Below are 21303 nucleotides of genomic sequence, written 5' to 3' on the forward strand. Positions count from 1 at the left end.
TTCATTTTTTGAATCTCAAAATTTGTTAAAATATTAATATTTCAAACTTTCTTACTGACTCTGATTTTAAAATCTGTGATGTGGATTTTTTTTTATTTTAAGACTAAAAGATACTAATAAAATTACAATACAAAAAATTAAGATAAATCGGTTTAAATTATTTTATTAATGTTTTGATTTTTTTTTATAATTGAATATAATTGTACTTTTATTTTTTTTTAAGAATAATAAAAAAATTTATTTATTAACTCTTTTTGTAAAAGAAAATATATACTTGATAATAAGTAATATTTAAATAAAATTAATTTAATAGTGAATAAAATATTGTTTTAGTGTAAATTGAATCAAATTAAAATAAGTGGTGAAATAAAAGGATATAGCAGTGAGACCAGGAGTTGACCTTTTGACAAATCTTGAAATTTTTATGATTATAAAAATTGATACTGGCCCTTGTTCACGCGCTTTAGCACGTGTGATTGTCGTTAATTAACTGTACTGCTGCATATTACTAATATTTTGTTTATTTTACTGTCAGCATTAGTATTGCTAACTTGCAAATGTTAGTTATGAACATGTTATAATTTGTAAACTATAAAGTATGCTGCTGATTATCATTTTCAAATTTGATTGGTTATACATAAGACAGTTTGGTTGAGCAAAAACTATAATTTAGTTACTTATTTGAGAATAAAATGTCATGCAAATAAACAATCAAAATTTAATACTATATAGAGAAATCTTAATTCTTTTTGTTAAATAGAAAAATGAGGGTTAATGTTTTTTTTGTTCATATAACTACGTACAGAAGATAAAAGTCAAATTTGAAATTATCAGGTTAAATTAATTTTTTCAAGATCACCTTATAATATTTTGAAATTTCATTTATAATAACATGTATGATTTGTTGTGTATGGTAATTTTAACTTTGTTAATTTTCTTGTGGGCATATTATATTAGACAATATTAATTATATATTGCATGAATTGGTGATTAGATGATGATAGTGTATGATTTGTTATATAAATGGTGGTTGAACTGCTAACAAACTGTACCTGAAACATTGATTATTAAACTATATCTTATAGTGTGTTGTTTTGTTTGTCCTATTCAGTTACCGATTGTACTAATTCTTTTGAAATTGATCATTCTTTCTTGAACCTTGTTAATCAAACTAAACACACAAAATAAAAGTATATATAACTTGAGAAATAAATGAGTTGAGCTACTCGGAAGTTGATCGCTCGAAAAAATTTAAACTCGACTCGAGAAATTTTGAATCAAGCTCGAGTTTCCTCTAAGACCGAGATCGGATATAAATTACAAAGAGTTTTAAAGACCCACGAGCCTAAATAAGTTTAAACGAACTTCAATTTGACATACAACAAATAATAATTTTTATTATACCGACTTTTACATTTGTATGTATATTATCTTAATTAGTTATATTCCACATTTTATAATAAAAAAATTATAGAATATCATAACTTTTCAATAATTATTTTATCATTTATTGAACTCAGGTCGAGCAATAGCTCAAGTATCATTCGAGTTTGAGCTCGAGAATTTATATCCGTTTGGAATAGAGTTCGAACTCGAACATATATAACACATTCAAACTCGAACATGGCTTTATTCGGACTCGACTTTTCTCATTTACACTACTAGGTAAACTAAATGTAATTGAGTTATATTTGGTAATATTCAAGTAGATTTAAATTCTATTATGTTTTTTTTAATACATTTTGTACATAATTTAAATACAATTTAACAAAACTAAATAAGTTTGACTATTTTTGTTATTTTGAAAATTAGGCTGAATTGAATAATAATTTTAAAAAAATGTAAATCAACAATTAAAACCAATTGAATTATAGAAGAACTAATTTTAATTTAATAAATTTAATTCGATTTGGTGTAGTTAATCTGATTTAACCAATTTTAGGGGGTTATAGAAATAGCGGGTAATTAATCCTGAAAATCACTGAACTTTCGAATTTTTTCATTTCAGTCACTAAACTATTTTTTTTTATTTTGATCACTGAACTTTTATTTTTTTTCATTTTGGTATTTTCCGGCCAAAAATGCTTAGGTGGCAGCCGGAATTAATTTTTTTTACCCTGAAAACTTGCCATATATGCATTATTTGATCCAAAAAGTCATTTTCAAAGTGAAATTATGTATGTATGATAAATTTTCAAAGTAAAACTTGTAAAATCCGGTTGCCACATGTCAACTTCCGGTTGCCACTTAAGCATTTTTGGCCTAAAATATCAAAATGAAAAAAAAAAAACTTCAATGATCGAAATGAAAAAAAAATAGTTTAGTGACTGAAATGAAAAAAATCCGAAAGTTCAGTGATCTTCAGGATCAATTACCCTAAAAATAGCCATATGATCCAAATAACACGAGCACACTCCACAAAGTTTGAAGTCATCGCCTTCTAGCCAGTGCTACTCCAGCAGATTACCAACTGTGGTCCAAAACAATGTGAACGTCATGCTTTATACATTCTTACATATACAAACATATGTTAAGTCGCTTCATTCGATCATTAGATCGAACCGAATTAAACTAATTTCTTTTTTTTTAATTTTTTCTAATTTAATTAGTATATACAACCTTGGGTGTAATAAAAAATTTAATTAATCCAGCCGGTTATTCTGATGAATTAGATTACTAAATTTCAATAACATTAATTATAAAAGAAAAAGTAATTCTACTGTTAACTGTTAATTATATTCAAATTATTATTCGATTAATTCAAAAAATTCAAATCGAACTGAATTAGTCAATTTTTTTAAACTATTCATCACAATCAAACTAACTTAACTAAAAACCAAATCTAACCAAATTTTAATTAATTTGATTTGACCGGATAATTGAATATAAAACTGCACAACCTGCATTTAAGAACTAACGAGTTTTTCTTAATTTATGAACTGTATGGGGTTAGTACATAGGCCATGTTTAGTTCATGGAATAGGTCCGAAATGAAATAGCTATTCCGTATTGAATAGTTATTATTCACTTTGGTTTATGAAATAGTAATTACATGGAATTGTTATTCTATGATTTTGTGGAATAACTACTCCTCTCAAAAAGTAAAGAATAACTATTCCATTCCTTATGCAATAGCTATTCTATGGCATGCTATTTTATTCCATGAACCAAACATGGCCTTAGTATAATAAAATAAAATAAACTTAATAGCTATAGTTTGTAAGTTTTTTGATTTGAAAATTTGAAAATTTGCCAAGTTCCTTAAATTACTGATAAGTTAATGGCACAACATGTGCAGCATGCAATACGCATAGTACGAACCAAATAATAAAAGAGTTTAAATAAAATAAGGTACATGTAAAATGATTTGATTAAATAATAAGATTTGTATGACAACAAAGGAGGAGGATATGGACCAACCTCAAGCTGATATTCGAATCTTTGCCTTGCTGTTGCTATTCTTTACTGAGCTCTGATAGTGCCATTACACATTTACTCCTCTAGGGTACCATTTCCCCATTTCCTTAATAACTCTTGGCTGAAATAATAAAGCAACATGGGTACTTTTAACCCCTTCACTTAAATCAAAAAATTAATTAAGGTTAAGCTTGTGATTTTGAATAAAAATCACCTTTAAAATAAATGTTTTGACTCATTTTGCTCCATCAACTTAAAATGGTTCAATAATGATAGAATATAATATAGATTTTAAAAGAAAATTAAGATTTCAATCTATTCCAAAATTAAACTAATAAATGTACTTATATATATTTTAGAGCACTTTAAATAGTTTGTTTATTTTGTGGGATAGAGAAACACATAATATTGGCATTTTCACGCTTCTCTTGGGCAAATTGATAAAATCTAGCATTTTATCAGTGTGGGAGCACTGAATGAGCCAAGTGAATGCTTTATTGCTTCCAATGGTTGTGGTTATAGGACCACTAGTTTCCGGTCACTATTTCAACCTCTGAAATTCACTAAATTCCAGGAGTTTTTAGTTGAATGACTATTACTATTTGAATTTTGTTGAAATTAATTGAATTTGGAAAATAAAATAAAAAAGAAGTGCCTTATTATTTGAAATGAGAATATGGAGAGTTTATGTGTTGTCCCACATTGCTTAGGAGAACTCAACTAATTGAGTTTATTAATTTGGAATTTCTCACTTGGGTTTGGGCCCCAAGGGGTACCCAATTTTGTGAACGGGCTAGGAGTTACATCCTACCGTATTTACCACACGCGCGCACCGGCCTGGGTTGGTGGTTCGGTTCGGTTGGCACTATTATTTTTTTTGATACATATTACATAACAGATTTTTATTTTTCAAATAAACCTTTGAACTGCTCCATACGTTTTGACTGTTGTAAACAATTTATTATCAAAAACGTTTTCAGTATTTATGTTCCATCTTTATGATTGTTTCAAGAGCTCTTTTCCTCCAGCCTATAAATACTGATCCCTTTTTTCATTTCTAAAAAAACAGAAACAAAGCAAAAGAGCAATACTCAGAAAGTGTTTTCAGAGCTGCTTTCACAGTGCAGTGAGAGCAGTATATTTTCCGGCTGTTTTATCCTAGGGACGCCGCGGTTGCTAGTCAGCTTTGCACCACCGAGCTGTGCCGCGAAACATCTAAAAGAGAGCGACCTAGTCTGCGACTCAGCCTCATCGTGATTCTGTTCAGTTTCAGCAATTGTTCCAACAATTTTTATAAATATCTTTTGGGTAGTCTTTTTTAATTATATAAAAATTAGATTTATTGTGACTCGATGAATATTTAAAGTGCTTAAGAAAATTAAGAGTTAGAAATGATTATTGGACATTAACTTTTAAAGTAAAAGGTCAATCTGAATTTTAAATTTGTATTTCGGAATCAAATATGTACTTTAGTCAATTAGGAGTTAAATATATCACTATAGTTAATTAGATTTTCAAACTCGGGTCTATTGGTAAATAAGTCACGCGTTTGAGTCATTTTGAGGTATTTTTACGAGCTGTTTGATCTAAATTAAGAGATTTTAAGTTCTAATTGACTAAAAATTAAAAAAGACTTATTTGACCTCAAAACACAAATTCAGAGATCGGATCAGCCCTTTGTTTATAATTTGTATACATCAAACCCAACACGAGTTCTATCTCTTGTTAATTTCACTTTGTATGTGTAAATTTATTTTTTTGAGAATAATGAAAATTTCATTAATAGAGAAATAAAAATACAACTTGATCAAATATTTGAATACATCAATACATTCAAGAAGTATATAATAGAACATCAGTAAAATAACAGAAAATCATATCTAATTTCTTCAATCGCATTGACGGAGCTCTTTGAATATGCAACTCGGCGATCCGTCCGCTCCACTTGAAGGTTATTTTAAACCACAAATCGACTCTTTGGTCTTTGAATGAGTCCGATTGAGAGAATATTAAAAATAAAATTTCTACTGATAGCACTTCAGATCTACACTCCGTAGATAATTCCATTAAGAAAATAGTAAAACCCATAAAGGGTAAGAGCCAGAACTCCACAAAGGAAGATAAAATATCCATAAAGAAAGAAAGAAAAATACCAACAGATCTCAGATCTGTGATTATTGACGCAAAATAAACTAAATACGAGATTTGAACATAAAACGAGAAGGTAGGGAGGTGATTTTGAACCAAAAATGGCGAAAATCACCTTCCTCTTGTTGCGGCTAGGGTTTCTGAAAAGAAATAGAGAGTTTAGAAAGACTAGAGAGTGCATGTGCAAATTTAGATTAGAGCAAATTACTCTAAACCTCCACATCTATCATAATTCATACTTTCGTCTCTTATGTTCGAAAACCAAATGATATGATACTCCGCTTTTATTTCCATCAATAATTTAGTCTCCGTCTATTTTTAGCATTAGTCAACTAACACTAAAAATGAATTGAGAGATTAAACTATTAATGGAAACAAAAGTGAAGCACTATATAGCTTGAATTTCAAACAAAAAGGAATATAAGTGTGAAATATTACGTATGTAGGTGCATTAGATTAATTTTCCCTTAATATAGTAAATTATTTTGAAACCTCCCACATATATCATAATTTTTCAGTAGGTCCTTTAGTTCAGTTGACTAACACTAAAAATTACTGAAAGACTAAATTATTAGCAAAAATAAAAGTAAAAAAATCAAATTGTTTGATTTTTAAATAAAAAATAAAAAAGAGAATTATGATATTTGTGTGGGCCTCATAATAATTCACTCTTTAGATTTATATAGTTAATTAAAACTTTTATCCAAATAACCAACATTCAGGTTTGATATCATTTATACTGATTTATTTTCTTTGTTCTTAAAATACGGTACACAAAGATAATTATTTCTTTTATACAACTACTATAAATACGCATATGATTCGACTTTAAGGTAAAAAGATTCATCATTCTTCTTCTTTTTCTTTTTCAGATTGCAATTTTTTTTATTAATTGTTTTTAATTAACTATGACATTTTCTACCATTAATTATGTATAAATATTATCTTTAAGAAATGTAATACTATTTTTCATGTACATATAATAATTTTGTAATTTTATAGAATTAAATTCTGTTATTTCTGCATTTTTACTTTGTTTGATTGTATTTCTGTATTCTTTTATCCTGCTACACGATTTGTTGATGATGGTTGATTGCTGGATTATTATAATATTACAGTATTGTTGATTTTATGTTGACTTTATGTTGATATTGTATTGATAATTAGTTGATATTTTCTTGATTTTTACATTTAGAAATAAGATAACATTGTCTGTGAAATAAACTAAAAAGGGTAAAAATCCAACTGAAACTAGATAATGATATGTTAGCATTGGGAAGAAGACAAATAATGATTTTGAATTATTATAATATTACAATGTTGATATTGTGTCGATTTTCGGTTGATATTTTGTTGATTTTAGCATTGGTGAAAAAGATAATAACAATGTTGAATTATTGTAATGTGTTAATGTTGATTTTATGTTGATATTTAACTGATTTTAACATTAACAACAAAGCTCACATTATATGTGAAATAAAATAAAAAAAATAAAAAAAAATAATGTTGAAACAAATAAAAATTAGTGTAAGAAAAGATTGAAAATTTTAAATTAGTTAGTTTATTATATATTGTTGATTTTTTCTGACGAAAAATGTTAACAGTAAAAAAAAGTCAAAATCCAAAAAACAATCAAAAAAATAAAATAAAAATAATAATTTTAAATATGTGATATATATTAAGTGTATAAATATAATGGTGAAAAAAATGATGAAAGAAAATATTGAAAAATGAGAGTTAATATAAAAAATATAAAATTTCAAAAAAACACTATAACAAAAATTAATGCGAAATATAAATTTTTTAAAAAAATAATAAAATAATATATATTAAAAAAACAGTATTTTATATAAAAAAAACCTTCAATGATAAATAGTATGCCCGAATTGGATTAAGGCCATGTCCATATCCAACTTAAACTATTCAATAGAGTCAAACTCTGCTGGATTCGGTTTGAGCCCGTTGAAATCATGTCCATGAACATACATATGAGGGGGTGGATATATATTATTTTGATCAAAATAATAATCTACTAAGCCGAATTGATTTAGTTACATGGAAATAATTTATTTAAATTTTCAATTACTTTTGGTCTTCTTATAGGATAGTATATATAATATGTTATACATAAATCAATAATTTTTGAATGTTCCCGTGATACAATGTCGCTCAGATTTTTTTAATAATTGAAAAGGAAACCTATAGAAATAATCAAATGCACGACTTAATATATTTCTGCTAGCGTTTATATTATTTATTCTATAGTTCATTGGTTCCGGTCAAATTATTTGAAGGTCATGTTTTGATTCATGAAAACATAATTTTTTTATCAATTTTTTTTCCTGATTCATACATGCCTCTCACCCCAAAGGTCATATAGTTCACTGCAATTGATAAGATTAATTTTTATTTTTAAAGTATGAAGACATGATTTTTTAAGTTTATAATAGAATAGTATACCATTTAGTAAAAAAAAATAAACAAAATAACATTAACTACATTTTAAATTTTGTATATATTGAGAATATTACACGTACGGTTCCGTAAGAAGAACGGTGAATCTGCCTACCCTTGTTGTACCTCACTTTTGTGGAGGTTTAGCATTAAATCAGAATAAACGGTTAATGAATTAGTTATTTTTCTAAATAGAAAATTTGACTCCACTGTTACGAATGAGCTAATGTAGTTTAACGTAATTATTTTTTATTTGAAAAAAGAGCGTTAATACTTATTATTTTAAAAAAAAAATAGATCTTTGTACTTGAACATTAGCCTCTATAAGGGCTATTGAATTAATAATTATTTTTTTAATGTCAATCTCAAATATTGAAATTAAAGTATTTATTTCTGTTACAAAAACCAGAAAAACTAGAGAGAACGCCTTATTTTTCAGTGTCATACTTTTACTCATTACGATCATAAGTTTCAAGTCACAGCTTACTAGCAAGCTATTTGTGCCTTTGAGTTCTGAGCTCATCTTTTATGGGATAATTTTCAGCCCGAAAAATCATCTTATTCCCACAAAATTTTTAACTTCTAAAGTATATTGCAAAAAAATATCTTGCTGCCGATTTTACACTTTTCCTATAGCATATCAATAATTTGAACGCCTATAATAAAACAAGTTCGATTTTCTTTTTTATAATTGGAGAGTGGAAAACGCTTGACTATAATTGATTAATAGTTAGTGTTTTTTTGTGTTCTCAATTTTTTTAACAATTAATTAACGATGTATTTCGACGATTATCTTAATATATTCTACTTTTGACAAAAAAAAAGAAATTACAAATACATAATAAATATTTATATGAGTGACGATGTCTGTGCTATTCATCGTATCTATAAATAATTTTAATACAAAATATCATTGAATACTTTTTTGATATAAAAAATTACTGTTGTAAATTAAGACAAAAAGAGTGTGATAAAAATAAAATGAAACTCAAAGGACCATGAATGAATATTACCCTCTTGTATAAATGAAAGTATTGGTAACGAAAAGGTCAAATTGACCCTTTGAATTTGAAATGTTGACCGAATTTAAAACCGTCGTGGTTTTCGCGGTTAACCCGTGGCTACAGCCTTCACTGTTTGTATTAATTTAACTGCCAATTTGTATGACGTCATTGTACTTGCCTTTTGAGACACCACGTCATGACCCTTTATTTTACTTTAATAACAAATTTACCCCTTTCCGTAGTTTCTCAACTTTCTAATTAGGATTTATAACACGTTTTAATTTGGGTCTGATTTTATAATCAAATTTCTTCTAATTTGAACATTTTTATTTTATAGTAGGATCAAAATATCTTAGTTTATGTCACCAAACAAAAATATTTTATTTTAATAATTGGTCTTCCGTTCAAATAATGGACATGACACAATATTGAATTCACGACGGAGAGATTTATATACCTTTTCTATTTTCTTAATTGTCCATCTATCTAAAATCAGATATATAAAAAATGTAGCCATATTAGTTAATAATTGTTGTATAAATTAAGTTACAAAGTCATTTATTTGAAAGATAAATTTAAAAGATCACGATTAAATTTATGATTAAAAAATTATAAAAATACAAATTAATAACTATAAACAAATATATTAAATTAAATGAACAAATTTAAAAAATCGAAGAAAATAGTTTGTATGATCCAATCAAGATTAATCAATATTTACATATTAATTGAACACATTTATGGTTGTCAATATTTACATATTAATTGAACATATTTATGGTTGAACTTAAAAAGTATTGATTATTAATTGAAAATATCACCAATAAATTATAGTTTAAAAGATATAAATGTCGAACAATAAATTGCTAAATTATGTGTTTAATTTATCTTACAAATATTTTTCCTCTTCTGTTATAATCTTTTTGAAAATATCTAAAATCGCAAACTAAAATTATACTAGTATTTAGTAATTTGATGTTTCAACCACCAATCCAATGATACAATGTGTGAAAAGTGAAAACATAAATAATTGTCAAAATGGACCTACAATGAGAATTTATATACATTGCACCTATCAAGTCAAGCTCTAGAGAATAAAGTATAAGAGGACTGACTTATTAAATAAAATCTACCATTTAAAACGCACAACACGGACCACACACTCCCTGTACACTAACTTTTAATACAAATCCTCAATTATTGCACAAATCCAAATCTTTCATATCATTAATTAACATAACTAAAGCCAAAAAGAAAAAGTACACTTAAACTATCCTATAAATCTTAATTTAAGCAGCCAAATTGAATATCTCTCACATCAAATCTTTTTATATTTTCATTTGTCTATTTAATCAAAATTTTACATAATAAAAAATTCATTACGATCATACAATCATTTAAAAAAGAGCTAAAAATAGAAGATAAGAATTAGGAAAGTGCGATTTAACTCGCCTATTATAATTCATTTTATTATACCGCCAAATGTGAATCGTGACATACTATATTTGCTTAAATTTCCTTCCAAAAGTGTATGAGTTTGATCCGCTCATTTGTTACCACATCAGATGGTGCAATAAGTTAGATTAAATTAGTTGAATTAAATAGCATTATTCTAATAATTAATATTATTTCTAAATTTTAAAATGACAAATACCATAAACTAACACATAAATCAAAAAAGAAAAGGGAGTATAAAAATTAATCCATAAACAAAAAAGTTCGACGCTAAAATGATTAAAATTTATAATTGAATGAAAATTTAAGACAAAAATATACAACTAATTTATTGATAGGTCGTCACTGGAGTTAGGTTTGGAATGACAAAGATTTATCTATCCTTAATTAAAAAATTGAGATAATTTTTAAAGAAATTTTAAAAGACAATATCTGAAACATCATAGCCACTTGAAATGAACCACGTGTTGTTTTTGCAAATTGAATCAAGGCATATACGAGAGAGACAGAAAAGTTTAAGATTTAGTACCAAATCAAACGACACGTTGTTAAAATAATTCAGTTTTAATACTTTTATGAGAGAGACAGAAAAGTTCAAAGCTAGTGTGAACAAATAAGCATACAACTTATGCTTAGCTGTATGAACTGACGGCCGACAAGTGGCATCCGTGTGCCTAATCCAAATCCTTAATATATCCAAAACACTATATATCTTCTTCACTGCACTCCAAGGAAAACACGAACTCAACTCAGAACCCAATTTACAAGCAGACTACATCCAATCAAAATCAAAATCCATTAACCCAAATCTTTCATCAATGCAATCTGATTCGAGCTCAGGATCACCAAGATCATGTTCTAATTCAGACGAAGATCACCTGTTTTTAGCAAGCGGTAATCCCAAGAAACGTGCCGGGAGAAGAGTATTTAAAGAAACCAGACATCCAGTTTATAGAGGTGTAAGAAGAAGAAACGGTAATAAATGGGTATGTGAGCTTCGTGAACTGAATAAGAAATCAAGAATATGGCTGGGTACTTATCCTACACCAGAAATGGCGGCGAGGGCACACGATGTAGCTGCATTAGCACTTAGAGGCAAATCCGCTTGTCTTAACTTTGCTGATTCTTCTTGGAGGTTACCGGTGCCGAAATTTACCGGTTCCGATGAGATTAGGCGGGTGGCTAGAGTCGCCGCCGAGTTGTTTCGACCCCAAGAATTTGGTGGTAATCTGAATGTTGATGGAGAAGAAAGCAATACTAGTGTGGACGACTATTTAAGAGGAAATAGCAATGAAACGGTGTCGTTTGTGGATGTAGAGGAGGTTTTTGAAATGCCGAGGTTACTTGCAGAAATGGCAGAAGGTCTTTTGTTATATCCTCCCAGTTTTGAGGGAGTTCATACAGATTGGACTCAGTTAGATAATGACTTTGATATGTCATTATGGAGTTATTAATCATTAGTGTTAGTTTGCAAGTTAGAAAATAGACATTTTATAGATTTTGTTTTTTTCTTATGTACTCGACGTATATGTACGTAATTCGATCTTATGCCATGTATAAATTACATGTGCTTAATAGGGAAATAATGATATTTTTTGGTTTATAATGAGATGTATTGAACGGATTCCAACTTTCAATTATATAACGACACATTTAAACTTTCTACATTTACATTAATTCTACTCGACCCGGGTAGGTTTTTTACGAGGGGGCAAAATTCTGACTCCAAATTTTAAACGGCTACATATATGAATACAGTTGAAACCCGCGAATCCAGTTAAACCAAAAGAGCACCTTACCAATTTACATACGTCTTAGGGTTGAGAAATAATTATATAATAACACATCCTAGGACCATAAATATTTGATACAATTTAATACATATCAAACTATATCCATATAAATATTTCTAAAATATAAGTTCGACTACTTCAAAAAAAAATAGGTTCGATATTTTATTTTTTTAAATTTACAAGTCTTGACAATTATATTTAAACCATAAAAAAAGATAAACAAAATATAATTAATAAAAATAATTATATTCAATTAATCTATAATTTTATGATAAATTAGTTTATAATTAAAAAAGTATATAGAATCTTAATAAATTATCTATCTAGATATATAAATATTTATATGTTATTAACTTATTATTAAAATAGCTTTGTTATTCTATAATATTTCACTATATATATATGGACTAATTGATCATACAACTAAAATAAAATATTTAATTATATATTGTTTCTAATAATTGGACTTTTTTTTATTTACTTTTATAAATATTTGTCAAGATTAGAATTAACATTTCAGACTGTCAAAATTATTTGTTAAATCTTTTTATCAATTTAATTATCTAGATTTAGTTATAGTATAAGATTTATAGAAAATGACATTAAAAAGAGCGATCTTGTAATTTTTTTTAAGGATTTCATATACTAAAAACTCTTTACTTTGAATTTTTGAAGGATGAAACAAAGTAATTTTTATATTTCAATCGAAAAATGACTATTCATTTTTATGATTTTTCTCTTTTACTCAATTAATTTTTAGGATCTGAAATCTATTTCATGTTCATATGATTTTCATTTTTTTCAGTTTGCATGTATTTTTTTATATTTATTCCATAATTTTTAATGTTTGTTAGGATTTATATTCAAAATTCTGATGATTCAATCTTTTAATGTATCATGATGTCTTTTTGAATTTCATCTAACATAATTATCGAAAACTATTATTTTCAACATAACAAACATTTCATTTTCATCGGTCTTATTATAGGTGTGTTAAATCAAGTGCATCAAACTAGCCAAACTTTGTAGTATATTGTTGTGAATAAAAACAACACATTTAGCAAGTTCTATGATTTAATTATTATCGATTTATTTTTTACTTGTATTTTTAATCTTTTTTATTTATTCAATTATAGTTTGAAAATCCATATTTCTAAATTTTGTTATACAATTTTCACCGTTTTATAATCTTCTCAATGAATTCTAACTTTAAAAAAGGTATAATTTGTACCATTCACAAATATATGGTACAAACCAAACCAAACAAAATCAATAATATAGCATATTATAGAACCTATCAAATAGAATGGCTACTTTCCAAGTAATCCTCATGTTCCATACCATCATCTTCTTCTACATAATATACGTAGAGGTGAAAGTAACGGTCTATCTGCCATGCTTGCCATGTCAAAATATCCATATACTCTAAACTATTACTTAAAATTTCACCGGAATCCTCCTGCATAACCATTTCAGACGACGTTACGGTCATTGCACCACCATATTCTCGACGTTACGGTCATTGCACCGCCTCTTTAGAAACTGGCACCGGCAACCTGAAAAGCTGAGTCAGCAAAGTTCAGACAAGCAGTTCAGGTAATTTTGGAAATTGTGTCTTTTCTGGAGTATCTTATTGATGTTTTGTGCTTGTAAGGATAAATATAAAATATAGAAATTCAAAGTGCTTGGATATTGTTAAACTACATGTATTTCGATAAAATATTTTCTCTATATCCTAAAATATTTCCAAATAAAAGGAGTTGTAATTAATATTTTAATCTGTATATCAGTATATGTGTAAAATGAATATGTTTATTTTTAAACAGAATGGATGAGTTTTTTTTAATTTTAAACATTTTTATTTTGAATTATGATTAAAATATATGAACTTATATCAACAAAAAGAAAATTTTAATTAGAGGTCTCCATTTTTAATAATGAATCTGTGGCAACATCAAATTCAATAGGGGCAGGAGAGATTTATAGTTCATATGTCTCTATCTGATTCAAATCAAAATTAATTGATACTATGACTATAATAATTAAATGACCCCACGACATGATGGAAAATAAATAAATTATATATTATTAATTAAAAATATCTGAAATTGTAAACTAAAATTAGTTAATTATATCTTTCAACCATTAATCCAATTAATTATATATATTATACAATGTGTGAAAACTTAAATAATTGTAAAAATGGACCTACAATGAGAGTTTAGATACATTGTACCTATCAAGTCAAGTACTAGAAAATAAAGTAGAAGAGGACTGGCTTATTAAATAAAAAACTATTTGACCCTTTTCCAAATTATAACCATTTAAAACAGACAACACGGACTCCACACTTAGCTTACACTAACTTTTTCTACAGATCCTTAATTATTGGACACAAATCACAATCTTCATTAATTAACATAAGAACTAAGCCAAAAGGAAAAAGTACACTTAATCTCTCCGATATCTATACTATATATAAAAGTACGAACGGTGGACAGACAAATTTACGGTATAATCCTTTTAAATTTATTATAAAATAAGAATTTTTTAGTCATTAATTAATTAATTATTTAATTAATTATAAAAAATATATTATAATTAGAGTTATAATCTGAATAGGACTTGCATACCTAATTAGTTGAAATAAAAAACCGTGGGACTAGAGGATTCTTACTAAAAGAGAAAAGATTGCCATATATTCGACTAATAAAAGTTTATTTTCAGCTGTTAAACACTTTGTCAAGATAAGCCCTGCCATAGTTGTGTCTATCAAAACTAAAACAAACTATTTTAATTATTATTTAATATTTTATATTTAAATATAATATATAATTATTTTTTTAAATACATATAATTACCTAATCGATATATAAATATAATTATTTTTATTTGACGGATCACACTACGAGCCATGTGTAAAACACGTAAAACGACACTAGTTTTATTAAAAGTAAAAAATTAAGTATATCTTCCGTTTTCGGTTTTTCTATTTATCTATCTAATTAAAATTAAATATACTAAAAGTGTTATTTTTTCTTAAAGTGTAAATATAAAAGGTAATATAATTATATTAATTAATAAATATTTTACAAATTAATTTATAGTCATTTATAAGAGAAAAATAAATCTTAAAACAAAGTCTAATAGTAAAATAAATTTAAACCTTTACGGTTTGTTATAATCTATCCAAACCTTTTAAATTTTATAATAATCGTCTAATTTTAGCGATTTATTGTAATTTTAATTATTATTTTCAATCAATTTTTTTTAACTTTTAGTTAAATTTATAAATTAATTTTTCAGAATTTCAAAAATTTAGTTGTTAATTTTAACCTATTCATTGTAAGAGAGTAAAAATTTAGAGGTGGGGAGGTAATTTTTGGTTAAAAAAGTGTTACAAACTACCTTTCACTATGAAAGAGTTAAAAGAAGATAAATCCATTTTGGGGTCCTTAAACTATACTGTTTTAGTTAATTAAGTCCCTCAATTTCTATATGGCTTTTTCAAGTCCCTAAACTTTCTTTTTTTTTTTCATCAGATTCCTCAAATTCTATTTGGCTTTCCCATATCTCCAAATTTTTGTTTTTTAGTTTATGAGGTCCTCAAACGGAGATCCATTAAAGGATTTAATGAACAAAAAACGAAAGCTTAGGTACCCAATAAAATAAAATAAAAACAAAAGTTTAGGGATCTGAGTAAGCCAAATAAAAGTTGAGTGACCTAATGAACAAAAAAACAAAAGTTTGGTGACTTGAACTTGAGAAAGTCAAATAAAAATTAAAGGACCGACTAAACCAAAACCGTATAGTTTAAGGAACCCAAAATAGGTTTAGCCTTAAAAGAAAGAGTTAGAGTTTGTTGAGCTAAAGAGGGAGAAAATTAGAAAGAAGCCAAAACACACATAAATCTGATGAGACAAGGAGGTAATCGAATTTATTTTCGCCGCCCCAATTTATTAATTACCGCTTTTAAAAATTATCATTTTATCCTTTAAATAAAAAAAAATTCTCTCAACTTGATTTGAATACATCGATTATAATGACTGATAGCGCTTACGATTCGTCGAGGAACGAGTGTTGACAATCTGAAACGAGTGTATCCGAATTTTCCGAGATAAATTACTTAGTTTTTGATTTCTTTTAATCTATATGGAGACGTTTCTCCGTCTGGGCCGATGCAATCCCAGAGCGTCGGCCCATAAAAAAATTAAAAAACACGAAAACAGTAAAAAAAAAATTAACGATCATTTATCGGAAGTTTCCGTCGTTTATGTCGGCTAAATTTCGACATTTATACTGCAAATTGTAATATCCTTTCGTCGGGTTTGAATGAATCGAGAGAATTTGAATATGAATTTTCTAATTTTAAAATATGTTAAAGGATGTTTTAGAAAAAATAGGTGCGGCTCCTAATAATTTAGGGATGGTATTTAGTAGTCAATAATTAATTTCCTTGATTTTATTTTGAGTGTGTAATGTCAGCATTTTCATTTCGTTCATCTTCAAAATCTATAAAATGTCTATTTTCTAATTTACGTACATATATGTAATCTATAAAATGTCTATTGTTAAGCACATGTACTCAACAGATTACAGATTTTGAATATTAAATAATTTTATTATCTTTTGAATTAATCGAATAGGCAACCAAAATTACTAACATCTGAAATGTTTCACGTGTTGTCTTTGTAAACCGAATTAAGTAAATAAAACGACACGTTGTTAAATTCAATTTGGAAGAAACAGAAAAGCCAAAGTTAGTGTGTACCATACCCCTTATGCTTAGCTGTATGCACTGTCGGCCTCCATGTGGCATCCGTGTGCGTAATCCAAATCCTTAATATATCCAAAACACTATATACACTGTCTAAATTTCTTTATGTAACGAACCCTCCTTCACTGCACTCCAAGAAAAACACCAACTCAAATTTCACAAGAAAAACTCAGAACCCAATTTACAATCAGATCAAATCCAATCAAACTCAAAATCCATATTAACCAAAGTCTTTCATCAATGCAATCCGATTCGAGCTCAGGATCACCAAGATCATCAGGTTCTAATTCAGACGAAGATCACGTGTTTCTAGCGAGCAGTAATCCCAAGAAACGTGCCGGAAGAAGAGTATTTAAAGAAACCAGACATCCAGTTTTTAGAGGTGTAAGAAGAAGAAACGGTAATAAATGGGTATGTGAGCTTCGTGAACCAAACAAGAAATCAAGAATATGGCTGGGTACTTATCCTACACCAGAAATGGCGGCGAGGGCACACGATGTAGCTGCATTAGCACTTAAAGGCAAATCTGCTTGTCTTAATTTTGGTGATTCTTCTTGGAGGTTACCGGTGCCGAAATTTACCGGTTCCGATGAGATTAGGCGGGTGGCTAGAGTCGCCGCCGAGTTGTTTCGACCCCAACAATTTGGTGGTAATCTGAATGTTGATGGAGAAGAAAGCAGTACTAGTGTGGCCGACTCTTTAACAGAAAGTTGCAATGAAACGGTGTCGTTTACGGATGTAGATGAGGTTTTTGAAATGCCGAGGTTACTTGCAGAAATGGCAGAAGGTCTTTTGTTATATCCTCCCAGTTTCGAGGGACTTCATACAGAGTGGAGTCAGTTGGATAATGACTTTGATATCTCATTATGGAGTTATTAATTGTTTAGTCTTAGTTTACAAATTAGAAAATAGACATTTTATAGATTTTATTTTCTTCTCTTATGTACTCAATATATATTGACGCAAGTTTTATGCCATGTTCAAATTACATGTGCTTAATAGAGAATTTTTTTTATAATAACTAATTGTAGAACCTTAATTAAATATTTGAATCAATTAATATTTTTTAAACAAAATAGTAAATAAAATACTCAATATATCCATAAATATTAATTTGTAAAATATATACAAGTTATATAGTTTATTCCATCAATTTTATGAGTCTTGATAATTATATAATTTAAACCGTAAAAAGGATAGATGATATAACTAATAAAAATATATTATATTCCATTAATCTATTTTCATGATGAATTAGTTCATAATTTAAAAAAATTCAAAATCATAATAAATGAACTATCTAATTTTATAAAAAAAAATATGTCAACACTAAAATAGTTTTGTTATGTTATTGAATAATAATTCATTATGTATGGACTAATTTATCATACATATAAATTAACAAATCAGACTATTCCAAATTATTTTTCTAATTAATCAAGTGAAGCTTTGGATGATCTTTGCCTATTCTTCATCTAATTATCCAGATTTAGTTATGACAGAAGATTAATATTTTTAATCAATAAAATAAAATTAAAAAGAGTGAAATTTATAAGGATTCCATTTTTTCATTTTATAAATTTTTCGCTCATTTCTCTCGAAAAATTACATTTTTATTTGACCTTTTGAAGAGGGAAATAAGATAATTCTTTATTTTCAATCGAATAAATAAGGTAATTATTAAAAAAATTAATATTTCAATTTTATGATTTTTTACTCAATACATTTTTAAGTCTGGAATTTATTCTGTGTTTATATACATGATTTTTTTGGCATTTGTTTTCAATTTGCAAGTAACGTTTTCTTAAATATTCATTTTTTTAATATTTATTCAGATTTTAAGTTTAATTTTTTAATAGTTCCATAGTTTTCTAGAGATATAATGATGTCTTTTTGAATTTCATTAAAAATGATAATCGAAAACTATAATTTTTCAATAGAACAAGCATTTCAATGGTCATATCATAAGTTTGTTAAATCAAGTACATTGTACCGACCGAGATGTTCACGGTTACGAATGAAAACGGCTCCTTTAATAAGTTTTATGTACAAAATATTTTTAATTTATTAATTACGTGTCTTTTTAACTTTTTATCTACAAAATTATAGGTTGAAACTCCATATATCTAAATTTTGTTATACAATTTTCACTATTTTAATCTTCTCAATGAATTCTAACTTAAAAAAAAAGGTTTAATTTGTACCATTCACAAATACATATGGTACAAAAAAAAATCAATAATATAGCATATTATCAACCTATCAAATAGAATAGCTCCATAAAGACACACCAAAGTCAGCTTCCAAGTAATCCTCATGCTCCATACCGTCATTTTCTTCTACATAACGTGGAGGTGAAAGTAACGGTCTATCTGCCATGCTAGCCATGTCAAAAATATCTTGCTGCTCCATATACTCTAAATCATTGCTTAACATTTCACCGGAATCCTCCTGCATAACCATCTCAGACGACGCTCCGGTCATTGCACCACCAAACTCTTGAGGTCGAAACAACTCCGCAGCCTCATGTGCAGCTCTCCGAATATCTTCCGCCTCAGTAGAAACCGGCACCGGCAATCTGAAAGCTGAGTCAGCAAAGTTCAGGCAAGCGGCTTTTCCTCTGAACGTCAATGCAGCTACGTCATGAGCCCTAGCCGCCATTTCTGGCGTAGGATAAGTACCCAGCCATATTCTTGATTTCTTGTTGGGTTCACGAAGCTCACATACCCATTTATTACCGTTTCTTCTTCTTACACCTCTAAAAACCGGATGTCTGGTTTCTTTAAACACTCTTCTCCCGGCACGTTTCTTGGGATTACTTGCTGCTAGCAACACTTCTTCGTCGGAATGAACAGAGCTACGAGGAGTAGTAACAGTCGAGTCAGATTCTTGATCAGTTAACATGGTTTGTTCAGACAAAAAAAACAAGAAATGTTTAATTGAATTATGTGTTTAAAATGTTTGATTTATCTTTAAGAGGCAGGCAGTCAAGCAGAAGAATTTTATGTGCGTTTAAATATAATAAAATGGTGTTTGGATTGGGCTATGGGCGCGAAGTCGACACGGAGAAGTTAGCCGATTATGCGTCACCTTCTAAAGCCTGGACAGCTCTGGTTCACACTCGTTGCTACTACCTTCATAAAGGAAGCTGCTGCTGACATAGATATTTTTGATTGGCTGGGTTAAGATATTTTGCTTATTGACCTTTTGTTAAATTTAAAGTAGTCAAAATTACTGAAACACCCACCAACTTATTCTCAAACAAGTTTATACCCCTGGACTCTATCTGTGACAGTACAGTCCATACATTTAAATTGATAGTTTGATACTATTCAATTATTTTCCTGAAGAATTTTATCTTGATGTAAATAAGGAAATTTTTTTAAGTAGTTTATTACATTATTTGCAAACTAAGTCAATAACGGTATAACACCTTATTAAAATAATAACAAAATTGTAATAGACTTATAATAAATATGTTCAAATTTTAACTATAATATTTTAATTTTATATAATATTATTAGCTTAGTTGAAATAACGTGATATATTCGGTTTGCCTAATTTTTTCTATAAGTAAGAGGTTTGTGGGCTAGAGTCAAAAGGTCAGATTTATACGGATTTTATAAATGAGGGTTTTTAATATTATTTTAGAGAAACTTTAAGAACCTATCTGTATTTTATCCTTTTATGATATACTACTACTAAGTCCACTCCAGCTGCTACACAGTGAATCAAGTGTGTACCACGTGTCCTCTTTGTGGAATTGTTTTGTTTTATTTTTGTAAAAGAAAATGAAAAGGAAACATTATAAACCTTAAACAATCCAAGCAATAAGAGAAAACACGTGTGTGTTGTTTTGTTTAGCCATTCCGTGTGTCATATCATATGTTATCATTACCAACTTGGTTGTTGTTAGGGCCGAGCAAAATGGTATTTTTCATTCAAAATGGGGGTTAATGACCAATAAATTGGACTTTTGTTAATTATTTCCAATTTTATGAATCAAAATGATAAAATTCCCATTTTATGGCTACCAGACCGCGGAACTGTTCCGCGGTTTATGTAAACCGCGGAACAGTTCCGCGGTCTATCCTACGTGGCTCCTCGCTGGAGGAGCCACATAGGCAAAAGCAGACCGCGTAACACTTACGCGGTTTGCACTGCCAACGTGGCAAACCGCGTAAGTGTTACGCGGTTTGCTTTTGTGCAGCCAGGAAATTAATTCCCTGGCTGCACTGATTGGGAGAAAATTCTC

General features: G+C 28.1%; 3 protein-coding genes across 3 annotated transcripts; 2 read left to right on the top strand and 1 right to left on the bottom strand.

The window, feature by feature from the left end:
- Positions 1-3556: 3556 nt before the first annotated feature.
- On the top strand, positions 3557-12145 carry LOC130015434 (dehydration-responsive element-binding protein 1E-like). Its single transcript, XM_056105554.1, has 2 exons — positions 3557-3560; positions 11139-12145. Exons 1-2 carry the CDS (start codon positions 3557-3559, stop codon positions 11930-11932), a joined length of 798 nt encoding a protein of 265 aa, XP_055961529.1. The 3' UTR covers positions 11933-12145.
- A 4998-nt stretch (positions 12146-17143) lies between these two features.
- LOC126676717 (dehydration-responsive element-binding protein 1E-like) lies at positions 17144-18069 on the top strand. Its single transcript, XM_050370981.2, has one exon. The coding sequence runs from the start codon at positions 17289-17291 to the stop codon at positions 17925-17927; it is 639 nt and encodes a 212-aa protein (XP_050226938.1). The 5' UTR covers positions 17144-17288; the 3' UTR covers positions 17928-18069.
- A 1102-nt stretch (positions 18070-19171) lies between these two features.
- On the bottom strand, positions 19172-20042 carry LOC126676716 (dehydration-responsive element-binding protein 1E-like). Its single transcript, XM_050370980.2, has one exon. It carries the CDS (start codon positions 19950-19952, stop codon positions 19311-19313), a length of 642 nt encoding a protein of 213 aa, XP_050226937.1. The 5' UTR covers positions 19953-20042; the 3' UTR covers positions 19172-19310.
- Between the last annotated feature and the right edge of the window lie 1261 nt (positions 20043-21303).

The sequence above is a fragment of the Mercurialis annua genome, linkage group LG4 (genome assembly GCF_937616625.2).
Source record: "Mercurialis annua linkage group LG4, ddMerAnnu1.2, whole genome shotgun sequence".
NCBI classification, from domain to species: domain Eukaryota; kingdom Viridiplantae; phylum Streptophyta; class Magnoliopsida; order Malpighiales; family Euphorbiaceae; genus Mercurialis; species Mercurialis annua.

Coding starts and splice junctions, on each gene's coding strand:
- LOC126676716 (XM_050370980.2), bottom strand. CDS start 19,952: ATGTTAACTGATCAAGAATCTGACTCGACTGTTACTACTCCTCGTAGC.
- LOC126676717 (XM_050370981.2), top strand. CDS start 17,289: ATGCAATCCGATTCGAGCTCAGGATCACCAAGATCATCAGGTTCTAAT.